Source organism: Alligator sinensis, unplaced genomic scaffold (genome assembly GCF_000455745.1).
Source record: "Alligator sinensis unplaced genomic scaffold, ASM45574v1 scaffold1164_1, whole genome shotgun sequence".
NCBI classification, from domain to species: domain Eukaryota; kingdom Metazoa; phylum Chordata; order Crocodylia; family Alligatoridae; genus Alligator; species Alligator sinensis.
Window position 1 is genome coordinate 618,012 of NW_005842225.1, and position 19,591 is coordinate 637,602.

Sequence of the window (19,591 nt, forward strand, 5' to 3'; positions counted from 1 at the left end):
GGCGGCGAGGTCACAGGTACACGCGCCGTTACCGCGCATGCGCGGGGGTGCCCGGGCCCCTCGCGACCGTTACCGCGCATGCGCAGAGCTGCCCGGATCCCAACCGCCCCTCAAAGCCAGTTGTGGCGCATGCGCTAAACGGACCGCACCCCCCCCCCGCGGCTGCTACTGCGCGTGCGCCCAGCTGCCCGGTCCCAACGGTTTCCCTCGCTTCTATGCTGCGCATGCGCCACGCTGCCCGGCGCCTACCCTTCCTTCACGGTCGCATTGCACATGCGCGTGGCTGCCCACGTGCTGGCACGTGGTCGGGGCTCCCCCCGGCAGCGAGGGGCCGCGTCCGCCCTGTTTGTCCTCGAAGGTGTCGAGGCGGAGCAGGGAGAGCCGCCTGCGCAAGGGGACAGCGTCTGGGAGCCCGAGGAGGGCGCCACGAGCTGGGCAGCGGATGGTTTGCTGGAGAAGTGGAGGTGCTGCACCAGCTGGCTCCAGCAACAGGCGGGGGGCAAGGATTCTTCTCCCAGCATTTCCTAAGCACGCTCGGCTCTGGAGGACCTTGAGTGCTTCCTCATTAAAACCCACTAGTTACACAGCTAAGTATTAAGCACACGTGATAAAGGGAATTTGGGGCCGTTTGTATGCTTTGGACAGTGAGAACCGAGTGTTTTTAGTGCACCGTGCTATGGCCAAGCCCGATGCTGGCTGCCTTGCTGAGGCTGAGATCCGTTCCCATAGGATAACCATTTATCCAGTCTTTGCCTTTCAAATAAGGTTACCATGAAAGGCTGTTTCAGAACATATTGAAATACCACCTCGGAGAGCCCGTCTCGGGTCTGCTGCTGCTTTACCCCAACTCCGTTCTTCATATCGTAGAGGTAGGTTAAGGAGATCTCAGCGTTACTATATCCCGCAGAGAAGGCCACAGCCTCGATTCGCGTGCACGAACCTCGGGCTCCTGTGAATGGGGTGTGAAGGGTGACCGCTAAACTTCCGAGCCCGCACCAGGATTGAAATGCAAGGCCTGAGGCCTTTCAGTGGATGCGGTGGTGTTAGCGACCAGAACACCAAGGACCATCCCATTCCACTCCAGCAATTACCCCGGTTCGCGAGCCTGCCTTCGGGGGCTGGACGTGTCCTTCCTGGAGTCCAGGGCAACGATCTCCTCACCAAAGGCTGAGCCGGAGGGGATGCCAGTCATAGACCAGCGAGAGCTGACCAGTCATTTTATACACGTTCGTCATTTGGGCCTAGTTTGTTTGTAACAGCTCCGTCTTCCCTTGCAGTCCTCCAGTGGCACAATCTATCGTATCCTCCACGATTTAGCTTCTCTCCAAAGTCAAGGTCCTAGGTAAGCGTTTCCCAGCGGGCAGGGTGCTTCCTCTAGGGATAACATGAGCTTCTGGTATGATTATAATAAAACTTGACCCAGTCAGCGTTTCTTTCTGGCAAAGGCCTGGAGACCATGATATCGATGAAATCTCTCTCTCAGACTATAGCGCTTTCCTCGTTAAAGTCCAACATCTCTATTTAACCCCCTTTCACCCTTCTGGTGCTACATGCTCCTTTTCTTGTTCTCTCTGCCACATGGAGAAACTAGGAGAATGACAGTACCTTTAGACAACTGGCAAGCCCCTTGGACTTGCTCTCTCCAATATGTCTTGGATTTTAATTTTTAAGCAGAAGCCTTCATAATTCAGAGAACAGCAAGTCCTAACACATGATTTCAGTGCAATTTCTGTATCTTGTTTCAAAAAGAAGGTGATGCATAAAATAAGAGGGGGGGGGGGGGGGGTCTGCAGATTGATGTGGTGAGAAAAATCACCTCTCAGGCGTCTTTCGTTTTGTAACTAGCTCCCATCACACGTCTGTACATGCTCCTTGTTCTACTAACACACAATATTGTATCCTCCAAGTCCTAGCTTCTTTCCAAAATGAAGAATAACACGTAATTATCCTCCTAAACTTCAGATTAAGTTGTGATGGGGTAAGGAAATCAGGTTTTCAGTTGCTAGATCCAAAACAGAGCTGGGGAAAATACCATAGTATTAGCAGCAAGTTTCCCGGAACACACAGTAGGTAACACCTCGTTGCGCAGAACAATCAGACTAATGCTTTCCCATCAGTGCTTTGCTACAGGAAATTAAGATTTTAGTGGTGTCACATAACATCCCAACCAAGCTGTTCCTGCAGTGGTATGTCACCATGGTGACTCTGCCTGTGACATACCTGGAAGATGTGACACAATCGCAGTCTACAGAAGAGGTGGTCACCGAGTGCCTTACTCTCCTGCTATGGATCTAATGGGTAAAACCGAAGGCAGTGGTTTGAGGCTTTTTTTTTTTTTTTTTTTTAAAGTGTACTTGCTTTTAGCGTCCGTTAATGCAAGTTTGCTAACGGGTACTGGTTCATGCACTTAGTGACAGAATCTAGCAGCTGTGTAGGGATGGAGAAATGAAGGCCTGTGACATCGGTTTTTAAACTCTTCCAAGCTACATTACCTGGGTGTTGAAATAAGTTATAACTTGTAGTCCATTAAGTAATATATTAACTTGAGTCAAAGACCATAGACGTTTTTCTCCTGAACGTAATGACTTAATTGGCCGTTTATAGAGTTGTCAATCAGTCCATTCTAAGGCGCATATCCCTGTTAAAGGGTAAACACGGAGGGGCAATAAAACCCGCTGCACTGTGCTGGGCAGCGTCAGGCAGTATTTTTCTACTAATGCTGAATGTGACCCTGAAGTATTCTCTCTTTACCACGAAGGTTAGCAGCAAGTCATTGGGCAACAACCTACACACACTTGTACCCAACCTCCTAATCCCAGCAGAGACCATTAACTACTTGTGTAATGCCAAGGACTGTTTGAGTCCAGAGGAGTTCCTGAAAATGTATAAGGACCCTTTACAGCCAGCCATGGACTCAGGTACATTAGCACCGCAGTTAAAAGTAGAAGCAACTTATCTGTGGCAACAGGATAGCATTTATCTACTGAGCCAAAGTACAGGGTTGAACGTCCAGGAAGAGTATACAATAAAAGTTAAAGAATCTTCCAGTATTTGACTCAGTAACTGGAGTCTCTCAGCTGGCTATTCCCCCTGCCCCCCTGGTAGTGGCTGGGGCAAGTTATCATCATCCTTTTAAACAGCTCCTCTGCAGACATCCCCCTTGTCCTGTAGGTACAAAAATGACACGTTCCCTCCGGCATGAGAAGAGTGCAGGTCTGTGCCCATTATAGAAAGGGCTTTGAGCCTCCCTTCGTGCCACCAGCCCGCTCAGGCTGAGCAGAGGCGAACGTGCCCCTGAAGGTGCTCCAAACAGAGTGTGGTTTCAGCCTGCCGCGCACACACAAAGCACCAGCTGTGTACGGGGCTGAGGACCACGGCACATCCCACTTCTTTCAGGCGAGCTAAGACAGCTAGGTAGATGGCTGGAAGAGTTTGGCTTTAGAGGGATCACTCAGCTGCTTGGGGGAATATTGGCTTCCTTTAAGTGCTTCAGCTTTCATTTTCCCCTCTCACAGAAACCGTGTGGCCTACCCCTGGTCATCTGTTTGCCTAGACACACCAGACCCTACCCAAAGCATTCTTCCTTAGCATTTGAGCATGTATTCATAGCGCAAACGGCAGAGAAACAAAGGAGCGCTGAAGAACACACAGCTAGCGTGGGGACTGGACACATGGTAGAAGAGGGGTCCTCTCCTTAGCCTCCTGGTATCGGCATGGAAGTACACGGGAAGGAGTCAGGAGGCCTTCAGTGCAAATCACCTGTTGATCGTCTGCCAAAGTGTATGCAAATAAAGAGAGACTTTTAAACGCTGGCATGGAATTAATGACCCTTTGTGCAGGAGTTATGCCAAGGTGGAATCTAGCTCTGAATCTTACACTTGGATAACGCGAGTCAGTATATTCAGGAACCGTTGCTATGCTTCTGCCAAGCACGTGAAAAATGCAAACCCAGCTCTCGGTCTTAATTCCATGCAGATTAGTGTGCACCAGGGTTCAAAGGCAGCGAGGGAGCAGCAGAAACCCTGCTTTCTGGAGGCACTGCCAGAAATGACAGGGAGAGATTTTCTGGGGAGTAGGAAAAGCAAACCTTTCAGTGACAAAAAGAGAGGATTCTTTAATTTTATAAAGGTTCACCCAACCGACGAATCTGAACACGTTCGCAATGCTTCCAAAATTCAACCCATTTTAGAAGGAAAGCAAAGACATTTCCACAGTTTCACCTTGAACCAAGGTTACGAATTTCACATAAAAAGTAGGTATGGTTAATACAAATATCTAGGAAATAAGGATAATGATCAGTACTTAAGGTAGCAATGAAATGATTAACAATACAGTAAGTTTCCTCCTACAGTATGACAGTCCTTCAAGGCACTAGAATACATCCACAGTTTTGAGAGGTAACCGATAACCAGCAGTCACCACCAGCATTCTGGCTTTTTTTGGTTCATACTTTAGCAAAGAGTCTGCAGCAAATCAGTGAGGGGGAATGTCTCTGGCAAGGCATCTCCATTTTAATACCATGTCTAAGGACTAGGGATAAAAATCTAAACCGTGACAAAATAAGTAGGTTATTTCCGTAATACATGCACTTTAAATAATAGCTAATGACTTGCTTTTTATTTTTTTGGAACTTCTGCTAATGCCATCTGTATTAGCAGCAATTAAGCTTCCTATGCAAGTCTGCAGTAATCTGCTCTTTCCATCCCGGATTTTGGAAGCCAGCGTCGAGACACAGATCATTAAACTTCTTCTTGATGGCTGTTACCTTCTCGATAACACTGAAGTGGAAGCTTTGTTCAGGTCCGCCACGTCTTCAAAAAAAAGCTTTTCCCTGTTAGGCCTCGACTCGCTGGCTTCCCACCAGGGCAGAAGGGGCTGAAAGTTTGTCTCCTTTACAGAGCCGTGCTTTCCGTGTCGTTGTCGATGTCCAGCATGAGATGGTTTTGCAGTTCCTTGCCCGCGGACTCTGCAGGAAGCTCTGAAGAGGGGCCTCGAAGTGGTTCTTGAGCACTGGAGTTGGAGTCTGCGGGGGCAAAACATGGGGGAAAAGCATCAAAATTGAGCAGCATGTGGACAGTGGCATTTTAACCACTCTTAGATCACTAGTAGCACTTAAAAAGAGGAGGGAAATGAACAGATGCAGGTAGGACATCAAACCAAGGGCCTGCGTCTGTGCACGTAACACAGGGGATAAGCCAGCTCAGAACTGGACTGAGGTTGGGCAGCTTCTCAGTCACCTACGTAAGAGGGAAAGGTATTCACCATTGTAGAGGTTCACCGAAAACATCAAAGGGTCCGAGGCCAAGATGACCGTGCCCTGCAAGATTCCTAGCTTCTGTGGCAGGTGCCAGGAACAAGGGAGTTCAGCAGTAAGAATTAACTCAGCATCTGGGAAACGTCAATCAAGCACTCCCTCCCCCTCCAACCACTTTGGCAAGCCATGGAGGCAACCAGCAGGCTCATTTAATACAGGGAGGAAGAAGTTCAGTAACTGACAAAGAAATCGGGATTAATGGCTGGGATCAAGGCCCTTCCCTTGTCTTGTATGGTTTGTCTTGGTCTTGGATCCATGACAGGAGTTTTGTCCTGACCCTCTGCTAGGGGTGGCTAGAAAGTGAAACAGTAGAGACCTCACCGCTGCGGCTCCAGTGACTCACTGCACTGATGAGCAGGATAGAAACCCCCAGGACTTCAACTTGGGGAACTTCAATGAACACAGTTAACTCCAAATATTTATGCTGAAGGCAGGGCAGTGGCACCTTATAGACTAATTCAGAGTCATACACTTGACTGTAGGCAGGGGACAAAGTTGGAGATGAGGACCTTTCTGCCCCCGAGGGCGGTCATGCATCGGAACAGGCACCTGGAGCAATCGTGGGCTCCTCATCCTTGGAAGTTTCCAAGAGCAGGTAGACGGACACTAGGCTGGAGCGGTTTCGTCAGAGATGATCCTGCCTTGAGCAGGGCGCTGGACTAGATGATCCAGCCCCGCTTTCCTACGATCCCACTTTGTGAGATGCTAGGCATGCATCTGACAAGTGAAGGTAATGCAAGAGTGATGTAGCTGTGATGGGCCAGAAATTGTGTGAGAGGCAGGGAGCTCTTAGGGCAATCTCTTTTATTGGCCCAACTGCGTAGTTGGGAGAGTCAGGCAAGCTTTCAAATGCAAAACCCGCTTGTGTTCACAGCACCTGACAACGCAGGCTGTTGCTTACGAAAGTATGGCTCTGAACTGGTGGATCAAGGTGCCACCCTGCCCGATTTCGCACCAGCACAGCTAACTACCAATCCAAAATATCTGTGCGTTGCACTCGCTTCAGAAGAGAAGTGAAGTGTCACTTACTGCAACACATTGGCATCTACAAATACAGACTATAATTCACTGCTCAGCTCAAGGAGCTTGAAGAGGCAATTTCACAAGCCCTCCCTAAGAGCCCAAAATGCACCAAGCTTCAAACCCAAACACTAATGTATCATTTACTTAACATGTTTAAATTGAAAGCCTTGATGCTAAGTGATTCGCCGAGAGAGGCAGCGATGGGATTAAAAAGCCTCAAGTGCAGCCTTTCTTCCCTGTTTTCAGCAAGAAGTATTTAAGCAAATCCTGTACCCGGGGTTGACAGAACTGCTCTCGAAAGTCCAGGTTACAGGAGCTGTGACACTGCTCTCTCCCTGATGGCACTTCAGTCGCTGGATCAATACCTCGGCCAAGGTCCTGAACTGATCCAGCTTTCTGCACGGAGCGATTTGCACACTCCACTAACTCATTAAACGACTCCACGTGCCCTTTGTTAAGAAGGGGCTTCCGGTTTCTGCATCCTTCGTTGTGCGTTTCCCTGCACAGCTTCAACTGACAAGCTGTGGTTTCCTCCGCACAACACAAGAATAAGTGCCGGATTGCACCCAGAGGATCATTACGCTCGGTGTCAAATGAAGTTACTCCAAACAGCTCAAGAGCTGTGAAGTGAACTATTAAGATGCACAGCAAAACAAAACAGAATAAAACAACTTTGTCCCAAGCTTGCTGTAAGTTCAATAACTTCAGCAAACCACTAACATCTTCCTTCTTTTCAGTTTGAAGTGTCTTGGTTACATCCACCGAATGTGTGCTCATAGTGCCCCATTTCATTGAGCGGAAAACTCATCGGACTGCTGGAGTCGATGGAATCAATAGTCTCTCCAAATCAATGGGAAAAAGTCCAGTAACGATATTTTCAGAAGGCCAAATTCTTGTTCAGCCTCACATTCAAATGCCTTTGTCCATGAAGCATATTATGAACTCAACTTAAAGCTAGCAGGCCATTATCTTGCTAAAAGGTTCTCAGCTTTTACCATGGGGACACAGCGAACCACTCTTTAACACTGAAATAGTACATAACATTAGGATTTGGGGGGGGGAGTTAAAGTCGGAAAACTGGCTAATTCCCTTGCTCCACACTCCCCTACTGCTGGCGCTAGAAGTGACAAGACACGCTAGTCAATAGCCTCCTAAGAGCAAGGGTTTCAAGTCCCTCACTTGGACATGGAGGCAATGAGAAATGTTTCAGGCTTTGTGTCTTTTCAGACTTCAGATGAGCGAAGTTACGTTTCCACAAATGGAAGAGACACTGGAAATCTAGCCTGGTCTCGCACACTGCCCAGACATCTACTACTGCGATTTGCATTTGTAGTTTAGCCTCATCTACAGAATCACGTAAGACGGCCTTAACCCGAGAAAGAAGACATGGGGCAGGAGAGCTTCCTACGACTGTCATTGTGAAGGATGAACGAGGAAAGGGAGTGGAGCTAGCACCAAGGGGCTTAGGAGGGTCCGAGGGGTATCTAGTCACGACACAAAGTGGTAAAAAGCAGACGGCTTCTTTACAAGTAGCGTGGTGATAAACCCACCCCTACGGATTCCCATCACATGAGATAAAACAAAGGGTGACATTACTGATACAAAACATGACAATTTGGGGCATTTTAGTCTCAAACGTATTTAGTATGTTAAATAAAGAGCAAGCACAAAACAGAAGAGCCATTCTTGACGCATGCTGTGCTAATTAGAAGGCAAGCAAGCCGCGTTACAGTGACTGGTTAGTAATGGGAATTAGTGCACACATGATTATGAATTAGCAATGCTTTGGCCAATCATATGCCTTTTCCTTACCATTAAACTTTCCAATTTCAGTTCCTACTGAATGCAGGTCAAACATCTAGATTGTTTAATAAAATTTCCAATTAGAATATTCTTTTCTGGGCTTATCATTTTACAGCTATTAATAGGATTTGAAGCATTACTGAAGTCCAGAGCAGGGAGGGAGGAATTGGGTATGCCAGTACCCCGAGAGCTTTTCTGCCAATTTTAGTTTGGCTTCCAGTTTTCCAGCCTGCAAGTCAGTTTTTCCCCTATTATGCATCTTACAGTTAAACAAAAATGCAACACATCATAGATTGATTAATTTAAAAGTCCAACGAGAGAGTTAATTTCATGAAAGCTACAGCATCTGCTTTAAGATAAGTGCCTATGAAACGCCTGGAAAGTGAGATCAGACATTCACAACTAGCGCAATGTCCTGTGTTAAATTAGGATTTCAGGATAAAATTTCACCGTAATCCCGATGATCGGGCCTCTAGTTTGGAAACGATTCATGATCCTCTCCTGCCGAGAGGGGAAGCTAAGCATCAGGTTTCAGCTATTTCTCAGTCTCCTAGTTTGATCTGGAACAGCGAGTGCGTTTGTGGCGTTCATCGAGAACGCAGCCAGTTCCCCTTCTCCTCAACTGGTGGTGTTCGGGGACAGTTCTCAGACTGATGTTCCCAATAAACGCTGTCCAGCTGACTTTGGCTTGCTTGGATATTTTGCATCTTTCAGCACTGATCTGTGAAATGCTAAGACTGACATCTGAAATAAATGCAGTTAACAGTGTCAGTCACTGGTTTCCCCATGAAGCTTTAAAAATCTGATCCAAACTACAAGAACAACTTGGTTCTGCTCCATGTTGCTGATTTGAACAAGTGGAAGTCCAATTCCCCCAGCAGAGTTTTGCAGAAATGTTCTGCAGTTATACACTGATAATGTCAGGGCTGCCTGCACAGCGCAGCATACAGCGCTCTGTTGTGGGGCCCTTGTTTGTGTAAGCATCTTATTACACAAAGCGCAGATCCCTGCACTGAGTGGCCACCATCTAGAGGGAAGGGTTTGTTTCATTACATGCTCGTTTGTCATTAACTGTACTAGAAAAACAAGTCTCTGATCGAAATTCTTCTGGCTGCTTGTCAGCAATAAAAGCTATTCCCTCAAATGAAGAGGAGACGTTTTACAATGCACATGGAAAAAAAGACAGCAGGTGCCACTAAAGCAAAGTAGTCAGACCAACGTATCCTGGGGGGAAAAGACTGATCCCCAGAACAACTCATTTACAGCATTTCAGCTGCACCAGCGTTTCCCAGGGCAGTGCTGGGACATGCTGCAGTTATTCTGAGGACATGACACGAGTGAGGCTGACCTGTAGAGAAGGGAGGGGAAGGGAAAAGGCATGAAAGGAGAATTGCTTTTTAAAGCAACTGACTTTTCAGACATTTAAAAGCAAGCTGCTATTGGTAGTTCTCTCATTTAGGCTTCAGTTTCATACCAATTTAAAACACTTCCTGAAATTACTGCATTTGGGGGTAATCGGTTCAGATAGGCACCCCACAGTTTTCAGCCTACCATAAAGTGACTACTGCAACAGGTAGCATCTCAAGAAGCATTACATTAGGATTGTGAGGCTTCTAAATCTGTTCTTTAGACAGTTTGTAGTTGGATAAAGACTACAGCACTGTTAAGGAAGCCAGCGAGTTTACAGAATGCAAATGCCAACATGCCAGGATACAGAGATGCTGCCAGGTGCTTTTTTGCATGGGGATGTGTGTGCTTTGCATGAATAAGTTCCAAGCAGTTAAATACAATTGCAAACCCAGGGTAAAAAAACAACACACAAACTACAGCAAAACAAAGACAGGAAGAGAGGCAAAGTCGGCCTGCGCCGACTGCACCCGACTCTTCTGCTTGGCAAGTCAAGAGAACAGACCTATTTTAAGAAGTTACTACTTGACACTAGGTTCCCGAGAGGGGTAGTTCTGGCAGACGTGGCACCAAGCTTTTAAATGACATTCTTTGTGCTGTTAGTTGAGAAACAGGGTTTTATATTCGCATTTTAAAGTTAATATGTATTTTTTTTCCAAACTGGTTTCACAAAGGACTGAGAATATCAAAATGAAACAGTCCCAAATATATATGTCTGTTGCAAATGGGGTGGTGTGTGGTAATGAGCTACAGTGCAACTGTGACAGAGCACATACTCCAAAGCAAATGTATAAAACAAAGCTACAGAAAGAGAGCTGTGCAGGAGCATTGAGCTGTATTGCAGGTGTCTGATCAGTACAAACCTTAGTCGCAGTAACCTTCCTCACCTGTGAAGGCATCATGGGGTACAGCTGTTAGGCAACAGAATATATTTTGCATTCCAAAACATAATTAGTTTTTATTCTAGAAAGCTGCAAGGTCATTGGAAAGGGTTTTAACCGTTAATGAGTATAAGCAGATTTAAAAAGCATTACATTCACTGCCTTTCCCTTTCAACGGATCTAAAATAATGATACACTGGAGAAAAACAATTCAGACATGCTAGCTTTTATGCTTGTGACTGTAGCAGTTATATTTTCACTTTGGGATTTAAACCGTCTAGTACCACTTCTCAGTGTGGTCGACTGGGAGCGCAGTGTACTGCCTCAGTCCCCAAAAGCAGCGAGCGAGGTGGGGGAGGAATATGTGCATATATTCTCATGAGGCCATCTAAGAAAGTATTTGCTATTTTCGGCAGACCAACTGGAAATACCTTAAAAGGAGCCTGGGTTTCAGAAAATACTGATTCTCACCCTTCAAAGTAGAAGGTCCAGTAAAAGTGGTCTTAAGGCACCCAAAACCAGGAGCTGCCTTTCAAAGTATTGGCTTCATGTATTTGCTTAAAAACACTCCTTGGCTATGCCTTCTAGGTGGGTGGGGTCTGCCATTTTGGCAACTGCTGCCCAGCATAATATTGGCTGTTAGGATGTGGATGTGTTGGGGCGAAGCTGGGTAATCGAGTCCTGTTGCAACGCTCTGCTGCCCAATCTGGAAAGTCAGATTAATGCACACATCCGATCACTGGAAGGGGCTGGGCCGTTCTCTGCCCAGTGATCTCTCAGAGCGTAAGCAGCAGCTGCGCATTTCAACAGGAAAACTAGTAACCGTACCTTAACGGCACGTATATATTGTAGGAATTATTCTAATACGACTCATCATTACCTTTAAACATGGCGTTTATCGTTGTAAAAAGAATTCCCCCTCCCACTCCGAGAGATCGAGAGTAGACAGAATCCACTTACCAGTGACTATTTTGGAAGCAGTTTGAGAGGGGTTTGTGAGAACGCCGTCTCCAGCCGCGTGAGGGGCCGGAGGGTGGGGCGGAGGGGGAACGTTAGGTCGGTTCCTGGGTTTGGGTACTGGCCTTGGCCGTGGCAGCGTGCCTGTCTGAGGAGGAGATGGAGACTGCGGAGTTTCCTGGGTGGACGACTGTGGCTGAGATAAAGACGAACTAGTCTGGTGCTTTCCTAGAGGGGGCGTATCAGGAGGCGTTGGAGTCTGCGGCGGCGAACAGGACGTGTGCTCGGGTCCGTGCTCAGCGCTAGATGCAGCAGGTGGAGAAGGTGCTTGACTGTTGAGTTTTGGCTGCAGCGGAGGAGTAACTTGTGTGGGGGGCTGTGGAGGAGGGTGGTTGGGTGCCTGTATTGGGGGAAGGCTACTGGAGTATCTCCGAGGAGCAGAAACCTGGGAAGAAGCAGAGGTCTGGGCTGCCCCTGCATTTGCATGCTGACCAGGAGGCGAAGGACTTCTGGCGGTTGGTTTTGGAGAGACCGACGGTGGTTGAGCAGCTGGAGCAGAACTTGGGCTTCCCGGCTGTCCTGGGGGTGGATTTGCCGGTTTAGGAGGTGCGGGTGCGGGTTTTTTAACGGCTGTGAGAGACATTAATAAGAAGGTGTTTGTTACGGTGTGTGGCTGAAGTAAAACCTGGAAGGGAAGCAAGGGACATCACACAAGACATCTGTATGTACTTGCCAAGTGACTTTACTTCCCCAGGGATCCACCTTTTGTTAGTTCATAGAGATACCACACGTTGGCAAGTAAAAGTTACTAAAACAACAGCTTGGAGTACTGCCACTAAAGTGCTGGTAACAGCACAATTTATTACCGTGGGAGAGTAGGATGAAGCAAGTGTGAGCACGATACTGTTCAAATGCCTGCTTTGGAGCTGGGTTGGTGCGGGGTGGGGGGGAGGGGGGGGACCCAGGACGGGATGACAGACTTGAAGAGAAAGAAAAAAAAACATCCATTCAAATACACCAAAGATTAGAAGAAAAGAAGATCTTGGGTATTGGTTACTTGAGCAGCGCTGGCTACGAGGATCACGTTTGGCACGACGGACACCCAAGGTGGCATTTGGTCACAGTTTGAAAACTGAGCCAAGAATACGACATACCTCTTCTCACCGAGTGGGGGCTGGGCCCAGCTGCGTTCTGCGGCAGGTTAACAGAAAGCTGGCTAGGGGCGCTGGCAGGCTGGGGCTGGTGCTGGGGCGCGCTTACATTCCCACCGTTTCTGACGGGCGGAGGAGTCGTGGAAGGCGCCGTGTCCCTGGGCTTGGCGGCACTGAAAATTAAAAACGAATCAAAAGGTGTTTTTTATAAAAATGCTTCTCCCAAATGAGCTGCACCAATTCCTGGGTCTACCCTACAAACAGTTACTTTCCTGCTATGCACAGAGGTTTCTGGAAACGAGCCCTATACAGGGGTGGTATTTAAAAGGGAGCTGTGGGTTACAGCTGAGCATGTTCACAACTGTCTCGTTTCTCCGCTCACTTAGTCTCAGGTAGACTCCCCAGACTGCGGCATGCGGTATCCCTACCTTAACAACAGTCCGGAGCTATCATTTTGTAACCTGTCTATATATAAACACCCGAACCTATCATTACAGTGCAAGTATCGGCTGTGTTGTACCACAGTGAAGCAGCAGCAATACCCTGAATCTCGTTCCTCAGGCTCCCAACACAAGAGCTCCCAGAAGGGCTCCGATTACCACCCCCGCACCCCCCAGTCTCACTTCAGTCTAAAGCCCTCCAGGCAAAGAGGCTTAATCTGCATTTTTCCGTGCATTTTACCAAAGCAACCTGCAGATGGACACTGTGATAACTGAGCCCCTGGTGTCGCAGACTGACCAGGGCACAGCGTGCAGACATTACACTGGGTGCGGTTCCTGGGGGCAGGAAGGTGGGCACAGGGAATTCCTTCACCTCACTGGGGTTGGCTGGGGGTCTGTTCTCATCTCCCACCTGGATTTCATTTGCATCTGGACATAGCCAGTTGAGAGAGAGCAGTGCTTAGTCTCCACTGAATAGCATAAAAAAAGCCAACCACCACTTTTTGGAGCTAAGACTTGGCTAAAAAATTGGCCCCACTGGGCCATCAGCATTAACACTCAAGGCTATTGCTCCAGACCCTCTGCAGATTCTGGAGGACCTCTTAGTTAGATGGGAAACAGCAGAAGTGTGAACAAGCAGCAATCCACTCATTTTAAATGAAAGGCAAGACTGAGGAAAAAGCAAAGGGGAGGTGCTCGGATGGCACGGGCACGCTCTTGCTGCTGGAGCTCTGCACACATCACACGCTGCCCCGTCTCATTGCAGTGTGGTCTGCAGAGAGCCAAGCAGCAGCCCGATGCTCCGGGCCCCAGGCAGGAGAACGGAAAGCACTTTGCTGCAGCTGCCACTGAGGAGAGCAGCTGAAGCTGCCTGCCAAAGGAGCAGTCGTCTCCTCTCTTCAAGAGCTCCAGAGAGCTCCCAAACGAGCTGCCCTCAGACCTGCTGGAGAGTGCGAGACAGGCCACTGCTCAAGTCTTCTCGGAGAGGATGAGGAGGGCTCCATCCTTGTGGGGGGTTTCAGAACCCGGGGAGACAAAGCTTCGGCTGGGATGATGTAGTCGGGGCTGGGGATTGGACTGGATGTGACCTCTTGAGGTCCCTTCCGCCCCTCAGTTTCTTTGATCCTGTTGTAGCAGAGGCCCATGACAGATGTTAAGGAAAGGTGGGGACCTTTCCAATCTCAGCATTTGGTGGCAGGGAGAGGGCAAGTAACCCAATTCCAAGAGGAAGGAGTAAAAGGACCCGGGGAATGAGGACAATGGAACCGGGAAGAAAACTACTGTGAACACGCTGCGTGTAGTGGAGCTGTTCATTGTCCCAACCCGTGTCTGCCTTTCTTCCCTACACACTTGCTGTGAGAATCAAATCCTCTCTCCTGAAATCCCCTCATGCTCCATTCCTGCCTCACAGGAAAGGGCAGAACGAGCTACATGGTCAATCACTTTTGCTTATAAGATGCAACCTACTTCCCCTCCTCCTCCTGCGTGTCAAGTGCACACAAGCGCAGCAGACAGGCCGGTGGCAGGCTCTCAACTACCATGAATACGAGCCAATTTGTTCACCTCTTCTCGGTATTGGGGAAAAACCGAATCGTGACAGGAATCCAAAGTCCTGGGTCCCACGGGGCCAACTCCGTTAAAGAATTAATGTTGTTAGAAAAATGTTTTGGGTGCAAATATATTTTAAACAAAATTAGTTAGGAAAAAGGCACCAGTACATTGTTGTAAAGATAAACACCCAACCCCCTTATGCTTTACAGTCCACTAGGACTGCTCTTAACTGGTAACAGCCTGGGGATTGCAAGCCTCCCCAAAGCTGGAGATGTGATCATAATGGATTTGCCTCTTAATATCTCCAAGAGCATCACCTAGAAAGAAAAATACACTAAGAAAATCGTTGCTCTGACTACTCCAAAAATATGGTTTGTAGCCTGTGTCATGATGTAGGGGACTGAAGCTTGGGAAGTACTAGTCTTAGGCACTTAAATTCTTCAGCTTTCACTTGAGCTGCCAGTAGAGTGAGAGCAAAGTACAGCTTCAATCCTAAAGTATGGAAAGGAGGGGATCAATCTATTGCTATTGCTCTTCAAATCAAAGTTCATGACAACTTAAAAAAAAAGGTAATGATTGCCTACAATTTCACAGTAATTAAGTGGCAGAAACTTAAAGAGCATCACACTCAAGAAATTCTGATGCTGAAGAGTGATAAATTGACTTCTGAGTTGCTGGTTAGAAGCAAGTCTGTTCCTCCACTAGCTAACACGTACTGAAGACAAGTGAGGCATAAATCCAAGTCATTAATACGAAACAAGAGAGACAAAACCTATAAGCTTCCAGTATTGCCACAGATAGCTTGGTTTCTTTCAGCAATAAACTGACCGCCATGAGGACAGCGAAGATTGCAGGAGCGGGACCCGAAGAGATCAGCCAGGAGCAGAGGGAGCCTGCGGTTTGAGAACTCTCTGAGAGAGACGGGCTTTGGTGTAATTAGTGTCGAGCACAAACCATCTCTTGTGCAGCGTTTTCTCCTCGTGCATCGCACGGCACCTCACACGAGAGGGCAAGCACTGAGGTGGCAGAACCCTGCGGACGGCCACGTGGCAGGTCAGTTTGCTGCTGAAGGAGCGGGCCCTAAGCGGACACCAGCAGAAGCCGTCCTGCTTACCTGACATCCTCATTTCCTTGACTCGGTAACTGTTCCGCTGTGCCAGCAGAGGGAGCAAAAGCAGCACCCGCCGGGCTGGTTTCAGCCACAGCACCCTGCGAATGCTGCTCTGCTCCGGGCTGAGCCAGCGTGCCAGCCTCCGGAGGTGGGAGCGGTGGCTGGAAAGCTGGGGATGTGTGCTTTCTATTTATAGTGCCACATCTCCGAGGATTCACTTGGAAGTCCATAACCTTGACACCAAAGCTACAGAGAGAAGAAAGAGTAAACACACCATGCAAGCCAACTCCAGATACACTGAGCAACAGGGCGATACCGCATGTTATAACCCACGGAAAACAGCAGCAGCCCCTGTTGCTTAGCATGCAAAGCAGCAACAGGGAAAGCTTCAACTTCCTACACGAACACCATTAGTGTTAAGACATGCAACGCTACTCAGCTTATCCACACAGAGGGCAGACACGTCCCTGGGATTCAGCTTCAATTTGGTTTTGAAGAGGGACACCAACAGCAAGGTCCAGCTGCTCTGCTCGGTAGTTTTACCGTGTTAAAAAGTTTCCTTCAGCACCCCGGTAGGGGCTGGGCCTGCTCAGAGCAGGAGGTCGAACTAGATGTGACCTCCTGAGGTCCCTGCCAACCTCAAATTTTCTATAATAATTTTTTCACTATAGTTTGTAGCTCCCCCCCCCTCTTAATAGGCACTCTGAGTCATTACGTACATTTGACAACAGATGTTAGAACGTGGATATACACTTCTATAAGTATGCTTGGTTTAAAACATGAAAAAAAGGAAAGAAAAAAAGTACAGGTCCTTATTTAACTATGGGTAAACGGACTGGAATTCCAACAGACAGCACCGTCAAACTTGTGAAGCACTGTTAAAGTTCACTAAAACGAGTTAAAGGGAACCTTGAATTCATTTTCGATTCCCTCCCCTCTCTCCTAGTCAGTGCTGTTCAGTACAGGAGAGCAGGGAAATCCAATTCAAATAACTGTGATAAATGCAAATCGGCCAATAAATGTGCATGTCTAACCATAGTTAAATTGTTACCGTTTTAACATTTGCATGAAGAGCTCAAAACACAACAGCACAATGCTTCAATACTCAAGATACAAATGACAACAAATGAGCTTCCACACTACATGTTACATGGGGGACAGCACAGTTTTAGTGAATTCTAGTATCTGCCGTGGTATCTTTGATATCATCAAATCAGAAGTCTTTTATCATGAAGGCACCAGGTAACACCACTTCTGCCCATGGGCTTTAACCAGAAGCCTCAGAACATTCAGAAGTTAGAGATATCCATTAAAAGTGTGTAAATCTGATTTGGGAGACTCAAAACCTATGAGTTGGGAATATGATAAAACAGAAGCAGTAATGGTCTGCTTGGCTTTTCTCATGCAGAGAGCATATGTTGAAGGAAACACCAGTACGTTACCTCTGAACCTTCCTCAGGCTGCAACAACACGAGGGGAAATAAAAATCACTAAGACATTACCTAGAGGGTTTCCACGAAGTCCCCCTTCTGAGGTCAACACACAAGGTGTCAAGCTACACTCATCAGTAGTTCTGTCCAAGTGCAGGCCAGTGTCTGGAGATCAGTGCAGAGAGCCCAACGTACCTTTCCTTCTTCAGCAAATCCCCTTCCATTACAGCCATGCTGACCGGCCTCTTCCGTTCCTGAGTCCCTGACTCGTACTCATTCCCAGTGTGAGACAAGTGATTCGAATTAACAGCAGGAAGCAGGACAAATGCCCCAGACACATTAAAATCAATTTCTGGGCAAAAGACAGACAGGGTATGGTAAGGCATGAACACACAAGGTAATGTACAGTCCTGGCAATTTAACTCCAAGAATATCACGCAACTAGTGTTCACAAAAATCCTTGCACGAATGGAAGTCCTTACCTTCAGGAAAAAACCAAACTGCATGCTGAATGATTGGCTCAATAATTGCTACCACATGGACTGAAGTTGCTGCTGCCATTTCAGCAAGAGATCTGGGGAAGAAATTCAGAAGACCAGAATCTTTGAGACAGACAGCTCTTTCAAGGGGAAAACCTTGTTAAGTGTGTTTGGTAGTGTTGGAGTGTAGCTATGATGGCCCAGGAAATTGTGGGTGGTACCTTTTATGAGACCAACCACTTAGTTGGGAGAAATTTTGACATGCTTTTGAGCATAAGGTGCCTTTTCTTGGGTAAAGGGCATTTGTTTTGCATGCCTTAAAGTGCAAATCCAAGTTGAATGAGGTATGGCAAGTCTAACTGGCACCCCACAAAAAAGCAAACCAAAAACAGTACACTCCCAAATACTGCAGACTTCATCACAAAGCATACAGAATGCACATTTCTAAAGAGCACCACATGTCTGACAGATGTGCGTGACATTTCATGAAGCTCCCTGGAGGAGAGATGCTTCTGAAATGTGACTACAAATCTCTCCACTTCTTGATAATTTACATTATTTAGGGCACTGGGATCTGTGATGAAGAAGGTGCTATGATACTTTAACATTCACTAAGTGCTGTTTAAAAAAAACAAACCCCAAAAACCACAACTTACCCTTCGGTCTTTGCCCATAACAAGTTGGGGCCTAACACTATTGCAATGTTGCTGGGAGTCATTTTATTGATGTCACTGTTCTGTGAGAGCTTTGCCAGGAATTTGATTAAATACCTATGAAAATGAAACATGTCCTTAGGCAGTTACAGTAGAAGTGTATCACACAGGGCTACGCTGGCATCTCAAGGATTAAAGGGTACAGTAATTTTTGCATCAACGTCGTCACCTGAGAAGATACTGCAAACCAGGACCACACACATTAGCGAAGCTAGCATTTTAAGCAAAGCTTCTGGGAACTCTTTAGGACAACTGCAAAATGAGACCAACAGATTTCATGGTTTGCAGGTGGCCATCAATTTTTTGCCCATGAAACAATGAAAACTGAAGTCAGTGGGAAGTGATTAATAGGATAGAAGATTTTTTCCCTACTAAGCGGAAGAAAGCAAATGTTTACTGAACCTGTACTGAGATCAGATGGATCATGCACTCTGCAATCACATTCAACAAAGGTGGGCTATGCCATATTTCAACAAACGCTTTCCCATTATGCACTTAAGACTTCTAAAAGCTAAAGAGATCCCTTTCATGTCCTTGAGAGTGAAAGCTAGCTAGAGATAAACTGCAAGGAAAGAATCCAGGTGCAGCTTCCATATTTGGAAAGCCTCACGGGAAAGAAATGCTAAGCAATGTGGAGTAGTCTTGCAGAGAACGTACACTCTAGAGTGCCTATGTCAAAGTTTCACTGGAGCGAGGCTACAGGGACTGCACTATCTCCGCTCAGTTTGTGCTTTTAAGGCGTAAGGCACTGCCGCATGCAATGCACTATTCAATTCAACAGCCAACATCCATACTCTCCAACTCTTTAATAAAACAGGATGTCCTTTCAAAAGCTTAAATGGAACTTAAGCAAGTAAAAAATAAAAATAAATAAAACTGGAAACCATGACAAGTCAAACCTTTGCAAGCAGCTGTTTTCTGCTATTGCAGCTACAGTCCTAAGAACTGCAGCAATCGTTGACGTACCTGAAATTCGCCAGGTTGTGCTTGGGCAATCTTTGACAGATTCTCCATAAGTCTTGCAGCTTCTTGTCCTGGTCTTGTATACTGTGGGGAGGAGACAGCCTTTCTTTAGGCCAGACTTTCAGACCTGCAGGAGGAATTCTATTTGCTACCAAAGAATGCAGGCCTTACGGTTTTCATTTATGCATAATTAGCCCACTGTCTGTGCATTAATTTAATCAACTGCTTTGTAAATCCCTTAATTAACTGTAATAAGCAATAGTCTTTACACACATTGGAGTATAAAGCTACTTCAAGTAAAACACACATTTCAGTGCAGTTACAACCAAAGTGGTACACTCCTTCAGCACGCCATTGCCTGCTGGAAT

The 19,591-nt window shown here is 47.0% G+C and overlaps 2 protein-coding genes across 10 annotated transcripts in view; one reads left to right on the forward strand and one right to left on the reverse strand.

The window, feature by feature from the left end:
• On the forward strand, positions 1–3,819 carry TEX47 (testis expressed 47; the record flags this gene model as incomplete). Its single annotated transcript, XM_025208230.1, is given in 6 exon segments — positions 1–16; positions 766–869; positions 1,278–1,342; positions 2,118–2,298; positions 2,738–2,918; positions 3,516–3,819. Coding segments are annotated over 6 exon segments (585 nt in total), but the record flags the coding sequence as incomplete, so codon positions are not given.
• A 269-nt stretch (positions 3,820–4,088) lies between these two features.
• ARHGAP17 (Rho GTPase activating protein 17) overlaps positions 4,089–19,591 on the reverse strand; it is a 61,455-nt gene continuing 45,952 nt past the window's right edge. The window contains exons 13-22 of one of the 9 annotated variants that reach the window (XM_025208226.1): positions 19,227–19,307; positions 18,204–18,317; positions 17,551–17,642; positions 17,264–17,420; positions 15,642–15,884; positions 12,540–12,709; positions 11,389–12,015; positions 10,411–10,434; positions 8,150–8,195; positions 4,886–5,023 (exon numbers count right to left, since the gene is read on the reverse strand). In XM_025208226.1, coding sequence (XP_025064011.1) covers positions 10,412–10,434; positions 11,389–12,015; positions 12,540–12,709; positions 15,642–15,884; positions 17,264–17,420; positions 17,551–17,642; positions 18,204–18,317; positions 19,227–19,307 — 1,507 coding nt within the window. In that variant the 3' untranslated portion in view covers positions 4,886–5,023; positions 8,150–8,195; position 10,411. Of the gene's footprint in view, positions 5,024–8,149; positions 8,196–8,590; positions 8,885–10,410; positions 10,459–11,388; positions 12,016–12,539; positions 12,710–15,641; positions 15,885–17,263; positions 17,421–17,550; positions 17,643–18,203; positions 18,318–19,226; positions 19,308–19,591 lie in introns of those variants that run through there. The other 8 variants (XM_006027127.3, XM_006027126.3, XM_006027125.3 and 5 more) reach the window with 8 other exon arrangements.